The sequence below is a fragment of the Ursus americanus genome, chromosome 16 (genome assembly GCF_024610735.1).
Source record: "Ursus americanus isolate L20-20 chromosome 16, mUrsAme1.1.p, whole genome shotgun sequence".
In the NCBI taxonomy this organism is placed as follows: Eukaryota; Metazoa; Chordata; class Mammalia; order Carnivora; family Ursidae; genus Ursus; species Ursus americanus.
In genome coordinates, this window is record NC_142142.1 from 4,120,380 (window position 1) to 4,131,036 (window position 10,657).

A 10,657-nucleotide genomic window follows, 5' to 3' on the forward strand; every position below is an offset into this window, starting at 1 on the left:
GAATGGTTTGATAATGAAACCTAGAACATAGTAAACTTCACTCAAGAAACAGTGGTACTGTAGTCTTGGCTGGTGACAGTGGTGATGGAGAAGTACGTGGACTCAAGAGCTGATTAAAAGGGAAACTTGACAGGTTTTGGTGGTGGGTTTGTAATGGGTGGTACAGGTGAAGGATATGTTCAAGATGGTTTCTAGCCTTTGACTTGTGGGATAGTCCGGATACATGTGCTATTCAATGAGATAAGAGATGCTAGAAAACCAGGCTTGGCAGACAAATGGTAACTTAATTTTAAACTTGGTGAGTTTTGGATATCTTTGACCCAAGTTGATATGTCAAGTAGGCATTTAAGGAGGTTTAGACAAGAGATATAATTTAGTAATCATCAACATGGAGATGGTAATTGAGCATATGGACAAGGAGTGGAAGACAGAGAGAGCAGATTAGCACAGAGGAGAGAAGAAAATCAAAGAAAACCCAGGACTGAACCTTGAAACTGATGCCAAGGTGGTGGATGGAAAAAAACCCATAAGAGAAAATGAGAAGGAGACCAGGAGGTGTGAGATAAACCAGGAGACTGTGATGCAAACCAAACCAAATAGAGTGTGTCAGAAAGAGGATCTGATCGATTGTTTCAGAAATTTTTTTTTTTTTTTTTTAAGAGGCATCTTGTGGAACTATAGAGGGAGGCCATGCCAGGAGTTGTGGGATGGATGTGAGGTGAGCACCGAAGACAGGGAGTGTAGCAGTGCTTGTGAGAAGTTTGTGTGTAAAGGGAGGGAGAGGGAGAAATAGCTGGAAGGAAGAAAGGAAAAAAGAGGCTTTTTTATTTTTATTTTTAAAGATGAAAGATAACTGGAGACTGTTTGAAAGACAAGGCAGATCCAGTGAAGAAGGAACTATGACTCCAAGTTAGGGAACTAGAACAAATAATTGATGGTATAATTGCAAGGCTAGGAGGGCTATGATTCAGTGTAGGAGGTGGAAGGTTTGACATTTTGAGGATGGGCAGATGCTGTTTCAGTGGGAGGAAATAAGGACAGGGTAGGAGAATGTACAAATAGATTGGTAAGTTTTATCTTGGGAAGTTGAAGAAAATATCACTGGACACTTCTTTTCTCTGCAAGGTAGTGTTCGATGCCATCTTCCAAGAGAAGAAATGGAGCTCAAGGTTTGAAAAGAATGAAGAAGGCTTGAAAAAGGCTTTGGAAGTAGGAAAAGTTGATCAGGCAAGCTTTGTAGGACAGACAGGCAGCATTGAGGACTCATTTAAAGTTGGTAGCTATAAATTTATAGTAAAAGCAGCCATTTCTGTAGTTTTAGACTTATTCTAAGAACACTTGGTATGACTAGGTGCAGGCCCTGGAAAATGAATGGTTCTATTCAAATAGAATTGGAGTTTTAGCAAAGGACTGATTTCATCAATTTTGTATTCCATTTCCTTCTAGTATACCATGAGTTTGGGGAAAGGATATAACAAAATTATTCATTTAAAATTATATTGGATATGGTAGTAGGTGAGTACCTAATTAAAGGTTTTCCAACCCACATCAATGGCAATACTTATCTAAAAAACACCTGTTAAAGAACCTTCTTCTCATGCCTCCTTCATCTTACTACTGGATGATTGTAAGAAGTAGGTGTGTTTTTGGCTCATCTTTTTATACTATTAACATTTTATTTTCCTTACTGGTACCATGCTGACATAATTTGTTGCACATTTTTAATGTTGTGAGGTTATTCCCTAGCATTATTCACCTTTAAAATCTTAATTTTTTCACTGATTCATTTTTCCTTCATAGACCATAGCATTATTTGTCAAATCTCACCCACCAGTCTGTCTTTATGATATTGACTGGGACTTGCCTTTTGGGGTGAGTCTCCTATATATCGTTAGCTACCTAAAGAGTGAGAAGCACAGGATAGGAGTATCTACCCATACAAATAGTCAAGAGAAGCCTCAAGATTCATTCCATGGCCTTACCCAGCAACTACTCCACTGCTCCAGTCTCCGAATTCCTCCTCATCTGCTTCCCTAACTACCAGAGTTGGCAGCACTGGCTGTCCCTGCCCCTCAGCCTGCTCTTCCTCCTGGCCATGGGGGCCAACGCCACCCTGCTGATCACCATCAGGCTGGAGGCCTCTCTGCATGAGCCCATGTACTACCTGCTCAGCCTCCTCTCCCTGCTGGACATGGTGCTCTGCCTGACCGTCATCCCCAAGGTCCTGGCCATCTTCTGGTTTGACCTCAGGTCCATCAGCTTCTCAGCCTGCTTTCTCCAGATGTTCATCATGAACAGTTTCCTCCCCATGGAGTCCTGCACATTCATGGTCATGGCCTATGACCGCTATGTGGCCATCTGTCACCCACTACGATACCCATCCATCATCACTCACCAATTTGTGGCCAAGGCTAGTGTCTTCATTGTTATCCGAAATGCCCTTCTTTCTGCACCTATTCCTCTTCTCACTGCCCGGCTCCGTTACTGTGGGAAAAATGTCATTGAGAACTGCATCTGTGCCAACTTGTCCGTGTCCAGGCTCTCCTGTGACAATTTCACCCTTAACAGAATCTACCAATTTGTGGTTGGTTGGACTTTACTGGGCTCAGATTTCATCCTCATCTTCCTCTCTTACACCTTCATCCTAAGAGCTGTGCTTAGGTTCAAGGCTGAGGGGGCTGCTGTCAAAGCCCTGAGCACATGTGGCTCTCACTTCATCCTCATCCTGTTCTTCAGCACCATCCTGCTGGTTGTTATGTTGACAAATGTGGCCAGAAAGAGGGTCCCCATGGACATCCTCATCTTGCTTAATGTCCTTCATCACCTCATACCTCCTGCCTTGAACCCTATTGTATATGGGGTTCGGACAAAAGAGATAAAACAAGGAATTAAGAAATTGCTCTGGAGAGGGGTGTGAATACGTAAAATAGACTTCTAATTCCTTTTCTTCCTTCTCCTCAGTGATTTTGTCTAGGCAGTGAATTGGACAAAAGCTTGGTGAGTATTTATTTTACACTCTGAAGCTCACTTCATAATTGACCCAGATTTCTTCCTTTATTCTACTTGCCTGGTTTGGGTGAAGGTAGAAGAAACTCATATTTCTTGAGTAACTGCTTTGAGCCTAGGCAATTTTATTTAAGTAAATTTAATCTTTCACAACATCTCTGTAGGTGTTATTATTTCCATTTTACATAGTAGAAAAAAAAAGAGGCTTTTCAAGAGTGGAAAATGCCAAAGGCCACCCTCTCTGGGAAGTGGCAGAGATTGAAATCCAGACTCCAGAGGCTGGGCTTCTTCTACAGACATACCCCTTCAAGTGCAATTGATGCTGGGATATCAGGCCTCTGTCTCCTTTGCTTGTGTTTTGTCCTTCTGGATATCTATTTCCCACCTATACCTACTTCCTTGAGAACCAGCAGATTCTCAGAGAAGGCAGAGACCTGCCTGACAAAGCATCTGCAGGCCTATGGAAGAAGGGTGTTTATAATAATATACAGCAATGCCAGCTTCCTATTCTAACCTACACAGTCTCACTACCTTCAGCGAGTCTTAGAAATGAGGGTAGGTTGAGAGAGAGAGGTGGGGAGAAAAGAAGCCATTTCTCAGAAAATGGGGAAACTGAGCAGTACAATGGGTTGGCCACTTCCCCTAAATGTTTAAGCTACACATCCAGTGAACTGAAAATCAGGTCTTATTTGGTCTGTTGACTCTGCTCAAGAGCTCTAGCTGAAGGTGAGAAGATGCAGCAAAGGGTCAGGTTTCTGGATAATAATGAGTCTAGTCAGGAGACGAGAAAAAAAATTGCACTGGTTATTTTCAGAAATTTAATGTAAGCAAATGGTTTGATGGATGTTGGAAACTTGAAACGAAAACAGGGGATGCTGAAGTAATTGCAGAGGTAGCACCTGTGGGAAGAATCTTACACTTGAGAAGAATTTGGTCATTGGACCATAGAAGTTTGGAGATAGGCCCATGGGACTGGGTCTCACAGCTCTGAGGAGGGTGCTGCCTTCAGCTGGTATTGCTGTCACAGAAACTCAGAGGACGTGCCTTCAGAGCTGGGACTAAGATCTCTGAGGGTGGGACTCTGTCCTGCTGCTGCTGGTATCCCGTGGAAGTTCAGTGAGGCTGATTGGATTGTGGGAGTTCCAAACCCAAATCAAACTCAAACCCAACACCCACCCACCCAACCAACAAATCCTGGAGACTAGAATCAACTCCACTGCCAGGTGAAGAGTCATTGCTCAGGGTACTGACAAGACAGGGACAGGAAGAAGCAAGTATCCCCTGCCCTGCTTTAGCCTCCCAGTCTTTTCCTGCTGTTCTTTGTGGGTAGAAACTAAAAGGCAGCCAGCTGACAAAGAAGAGTCCTAGAGTCCAAGTCCCAGCATCCCAAGCAGATCTGGATGGTGGGTCTGGGGCTGAGAGACAAGAGTTCATGACTGTGAGGCTCCTGTCAGTTCTGAGTCTGAGGGCTGTGACCACATGAGGGACAACTGAGGCAGCACCCTGCAGTGCTTCCAGGGAGTGGACACAGACTCAAGTCCTCCCGTGCGGGTATGCAAAGAGACATGGCATCATAACATGATGTCACAGGGGCAGCTTTCATAGCTGTGGAAGAGTCTGGAGTTAGCTCTGAGCAGGATAGAGAGTGACCACATCGCACTGCAGGGATTCCCCAGAGTAACTGCAGCTCAGGGCTGGTGTGGGCTCCAGGGCGGACTCTTCCAAAGCCACACTCAGTAACAGCAGGAAAGGAAAATGACATCCCTTTGCCTACAAGAAGGGGCTCTTATTACCCTCAGGCTTGGCTCTCATTTCCTTAAGCCAGAGCCACAGGTGCGACTCAGCACTTGTCATTTTCCACAAGAGAATTCTCTCACAGGGCTCGCCTCCATCTCACGGCTGTTGGAAGAGTTTATCCACCACCACCTTCCTCCTGTCCCTCAGAGGACGGAAGGGCCAACTTCAACACTGACGACCTAAAATGATACTAATAATCTCAACGTCCTTACATACTGATAACAGTGATAGTAATAACAATGACAACGAAAGCTCAAATGTTTTGAGCACTTGCAATATACCAGTATCTGCGCATATCAATTTTCATAAGACCCTTGTGTGGACGATTATAAAAATCAGTTTTAAAAACATCTAACAGAAAGGATGCAATTCATAGGAACAGGATACATATTGTCGGGAGATACTGTCCGGCATTTGGTCCACTCTGTCGGTCTCTCTAGGAGTGCTTTCTCCACCTCTGCTATGCTGCTCCCAGGTGCAAATCCAGAGGGGCCCAAAGAGGAATCCCTGTTAGTTGGTCATATTCAGATCTTAATTCCTGCACTAGGCTTCTCTAGATCAGGGCAAACAGCCACCATAATTATGAGAAGCTTGACTCAAACTGGGAGTGCATGGTTATAGAAACTACAGCTTGTGTTAGGGATTTGTTAGGGATGTAGGGCCAGCACACCTGTTGTCATCCCTCAGAGTGATGAGCACAGCTTCTGGCACGTTAGGGGGCTCAGCAAACATCCACTTGCTTATGATATTGAAGTGACTACGAGAGAGTTAACCAACGGTGTCTACAATGCATCTTTCGTTCTAAGTAGGAGAGCCCTACGTATAAGAACAGACGTGGCATGAACGTGAGGTTGGCTCTCCACTTTGGTCCTTGGGAGACAGGTTAAGAGGATGGCAGTTTCTCACAGAATTGTCAAGCCAGTGAAGGTGGCTCAAGGAACTGGACACAGTGGTTCTAAGACAGATTTGGGGTGAGTCTTCATACAGATAAAGGGAATGGAGGGACAGGATTACCCAAAGAGCCAGATCTTGAAGGGTAGACACACCTTTGCCTTGAAGCTCCCATTGCAAAAAAATGTCCTCTTAGTACAGTCTTTTAACATGTCTTGAATGGCTAGAATGAAGTAGCAGAAACTAAAGGCATTTTAAATGGACATTTTAAAGGTACAGGCTTCCAGTTTTAAGAGAGAAGTACTGGGGATGTAATGTAGGACATGATGACTGTAGTTAATACTGCTGTACGGTAAATTCGAAAGTTGCTCAGGGACTAGATCCTAAGAGTTCTTATCACATGGAAAAAATTTTTTTCTTCTTTTTCGTATGTATATGAGATACTAGATATTAACTAAACTTGTGGTAATCATTTCACAGTAGATATAAGTCAGGCCATTATGCTGTGCACCTTGGACTTCCATGCTGATCTATGTCAGTTACATCTCAATAAACTAGAAGAAAAAAATAAGATGTTTTGTCAGTTTAAGTGAAAACCTGTGGAGTCACTTTGCTAACACAAAATGACTGGTCCAATTGTACTGGAAGGGGGTGTATTAAAAATATGAGAAGGGGGAGGGGAGAGGCCAGCCAGTAGCCACTCACCTCTCCCTAGTTTGCATGTTAGTCACGTTTGCAAGAGGAACACAGAGACTTTTGGAAAAGAATATCTGAAACCATTGAATACTCCTATTCAGGACCAGAGCAGATTTAAATAAAAAAACCAGTAGCAAGAAAGCGCAACAAATCTCCTGGAATTAAATTATCTGGAGGAAAAAGGGAATTAATGCTGGTGACCAATGCTCAAAGACCTAAATATTGTCGAAGGAACAAAACTACATTTTCCACGTTCATCAAGTAGAGTTTGGGAGCCTTTTAGTACATAGTCATCCTGATGCACTCTTGTTCTTCAGATATATTCTAAGCCTACGGGTGTTAGCAACGAGAGCTGTGACCTCAGAGGCCCCGTGTGGGCCATCAAACTGTGCAGCCAGGGAGTCTATGAAGCCTGGAGTCAATGCCAAGAGTAAATAAAGGCATCATAGCCTGCAAGTCAACACTGCTCTCTTGTGGCTGCTGTTGGAAATAGCAATACTGGGGTGAATTCAGTTCTCAACCTCTGCGCGGTGTTTGTTTGAAAGGGGACTGGCAACTCTGTGTTCTGAAAACTCCCGGGATCTCCAACACTTAGGGAAGAGGCAGTGATGGCTTCAGGAAGATATCATACTTCCTGCTTATAAGGCACATGGGAATTGAATGATTAATTAAAAAATAAAATGATATAACAATTATACTCTGATTTTCTTTTCTTCAGTGACATCCAAAATCAATAACAAATCAATGATGTGAGTCTGGAATTCATGAGTAGAATGTATCTTGGTATTTAATAAGATGTTACATTAGCAGTATTGGCTAAGGACTCTATATAGTAACATATATTCATTTCTTCACCTCCGCAACCAAAAAAAGGTTGAGCGCTTTATGTGCGGTTAACACAGGAGTGATTAGTATATGTTACCAAGAGATAAACTACTTTTAGAGAAATTATGCTCAAAATAGCCCATGAATTATCATCATTCCCAATTTTGCATATTAGGCAATTGAACAAAAAGGTAAAATACGGATGGTCATTCAGCTAACAGACCAGAATCAAGAGAGAAATCAGGCATCTTTGCTAACTAAATCCGTTTTCCTATCATGTGGTCTAGGGATTGAGCTGCATTTTTAGATTTTGCCTGGACAGCTTTGTGGTTTTCTGAAGTTTTCGTGCTCCGGATTATAGATAGAGAGGCAGTGCACATCAAAACCCAAAATATATTGAATTAGTCAGTGCACGTAAAGTTAGTTACTACAACAAAGATAGCACAGTAACTTAACAGAAACTGGTTTACTTCTGATCCAGACCCAATCCAGTCATGGGGGCTTTGCTTCCTGTCAACACTTAGGGACCCAAGCTGCTCCCATATGTGGATCCTCTATGTATTCAGCCCTTTGGGATCTCCACAGATATTCTGAATCTGGCTGATGTACAACCAAAAGGAGATAATGTTCTGGATCTCTCTCTTTTTTTTTAATTTAAAGATTTTATTTATTTATTTGTCAGAGAGAGAGAGAGAGAGCACACAAGCAAGGGTTGCTGCAGGCAGAGGGAGAAGCCTACTCCCCACTGAGCAAGGAGCCCACTGCAAAACTCAATCACAGGACCCTGGGATCATGACCTGAGCCAAAGGCAGACGCTTAACTGTCGGAGCCACCTGGGCGTCCCATTGTTTCAACTCTTGTGGGAGATTTTAGGGCCTCAAATCTGGGAGAGATTTACATCACTTTTTCTGTCATTCCATGGGCCACACTGCTCACACAGACCCAGCTGCCTACAGGCGAGGCTGGGTCACTGAATGTTCATTTCTTAAGAGAAATGATACAAGAGAGACACTCGCATGTAAAACAAATTTATCCTCTTCCCCAGGGAGACCACCCGGGCTCTCACAAAGTCCAAGATCCTGAGCAGTCAGTGTCTTCTCCATCAGGTCCTGATGTGATTCCTCATGGACCAGTCGTTTTCCACCTCTCACCGCATAGGTAATGGTGGAGCAGACACTGGTATCCGTCATTAAGATTCCCGTTTGGAGGTGAGGCATGGAATTCGTTCAGCGGGAACTTGTCCTTGGTAATGCTGGAACACTTTGGGGGCGGGCACTGCCACATTTTTACCACTGAAGTGGTGGCAGTTCCCTGACTGCACACTGGCTATGTTCTCTGGGAAGAACTTGCCATTGTTTCTATGACCCCTTGTTCTGACTTCGGGGGCGGGGTGTGTCTTCCTCATTGTCCCCCATGGCATTATGTCACACAGGCACTGGAACATGTGACTTCTTTTGCATTACTGCATGTGGAGCCTGCTTCCAGCTCATAAAATATTAAGATCAATAATTGTTTTAATTCTTAATCAAAAACTTTCTTTAAAAGCCAAGCTCAGGGGCGCCTGGGTGGCACAGCGGTTAAGCGCCTGCCTTCGGCTCAGGGCGTGATCCCGGCGTTATGGGATCGAGCCCCGCATCAGGCTCCTCCGCTATGAGCCTGCTTCTTCCTCTCCCACTCCCCCTGCTTGTGTTCCCTCTCTCACTGGCTGTCTCTATCTCTGTTAAATAAATAAATAAAATCTTAAAAAAAAAAAAAAAAGCCAAGCTCAGATGTCTTTGTCAATAAACACCCTCAAAAACCAAACAGGTTTCTCATCTGTTGTATTTGTATCAGGGCAGTTCCATGCACTAATAATCACACACACATATTTTCTTAAGCATAATTTAAGTTTTTTCTTTTGTTTCTTTATTGTCTTTTCCAGCTCACCATGCCATTCCTTTTTAGGTAATGGTGTCTAAGGCCATCAGACTTGAGTAAGACCACTATACACATAATCTACTCTTCTCAGTGCTGGTTTCTATGAGTCTGTGTTTTTCAAAGACAATCTAAAACTTTCTCTTAACCTTTGACCTCCCAAGTGAGTAGGACAGTTTTTCAAGACTCCATATTTATGGACTTTCTCTATTATCATTAATTTCTGCTTGAAGACCAGCCAAGTATCTGTTAAGCTCATCTACTTATCATAATAACTTGCCAATGGAATCAGCAATTGCAAACACACACAATTATTTTCAGTTGTAACGAATCATTTCCCCTGGACTTACTGTTTAGTAGACATGTCAGCTTTCATTGTTGAGTGATCTTTCTAACATTGGTTGTCGATTTTCTCAATGTCTGCAGTGTTAGTCAGGATAACTTGCTGGTTGATGAAACAAACAGTTCCATGTATCAGTGGTTTAACACGTACAATTTAATTTTTTGAGGACATCCATCCGATGCATGTGGAAGAGGAGGCTTTCCTCCATGCTTTCTTTTAAAAACTTAGCTTCCTCCATTGTGTGGTTCCATCATTTCTAGGGCTTCATGTCTTCAGTGGACTGAGGCAACTGGCCAGAGGTGGGGAAGAGAGTGTAGAGGACATTAAGGAGGCTATAAAGGTTGTGTCTAGAAGAGGTGTGTGACATCTCCTTGGCCAGACTCAGTCTTATAGCCCCAGCTAACTATAGGTGAGCCTGAAAAATGTAAATTTATCTGTGTGTCTAGGAGGAGGAAGAACTCAGCTTAGTAAACCTAGCCTTGTCTCTGTCATTGATACACACTAATTGTCAGGTGAACTTCAAGTTGGGCAGTGGGAAGGGTGAGAAGTGGTAGGAGACCTCTGGAGATTTTGTGGCTCTCCTGGTCTCTCTGAGACACTGTCAGACCTAGAGCCTGGTTTGCTGTTTGCCTCTTTCAGAGGGCTTATTAAGTAGATCATCAGGTTTTATTTTAGACTTGCAAGAGAGAAGCAAAGGAGACTTTCTGAGTCCCTTCCATGTTTTCCAGTTATCCCCATATCAGTTGTAAGGATGAAGAGAGGGACATTGGTATGCTGCATCTTAGTGAATGGGTACCGGGATTTGAATGCCCTCCCCTCCAGACCCAGTCTGTAGCACAGAACTGTCCAAACACATTCCTGAAAGCTACCTTAAGATATGCTAGGATGACATCAGAAGCCTGACATGGGAATCAAATGAGTAATGCATTTTCTGCTTAGTCCTTGAGTTTGTGCAGAGTTCTTGTGGTCTGTCAAGAGACATTGCTGTTAGGACACAGCGGGTGGGGGACCTGATCAGTTAATATTCCAGGGAAGCACAGACCTTGCTGGATTCGCTCCACAAAGCCGCTGAATTTATTGCCTTCACTTGGGTGTTTATAATAGAATTAAGAACTGTGTCCTGTTTGAGAAAGAGGCTGAGTTTCCTTAGACCTATGCTTGCTCCTGAAAAAGTAAATATTGATT

At 43.3% G+C, this 10,657-nt stretch overlaps 1 protein-coding gene across 1 annotated transcript; it reads left to right on the forward strand.

The window, feature by feature from the left end:
• The first annotated feature begins 1,942 nt into the window (after positions 1-1,942).
• On the forward strand, positions 1,943-2,917 carry LOC123782769 (olfactory receptor 56A1). Its single transcript, XM_045783077.2, has one exon. The coding sequence runs from the start codon at positions 1,973-1,975 to the stop codon at positions 2,915-2,917; it is 945 nt and encodes a 314-aa protein (XP_045639033.2). The 5' UTR covers positions 1,943-1,972.
• The last annotated feature ends 7,740 nt before the right edge of the window (positions 2,918-10,657 follow it).

Excerpts from the sequence above, each read along its gene's own strand:
- LOC123782769 (XM_045783077.2), top strand. The coding sequence starts at position 1,973 with ATGGCCTTACCCAGCAACTACTCCACTGCTCCAGTCTCCGAATTCCTC.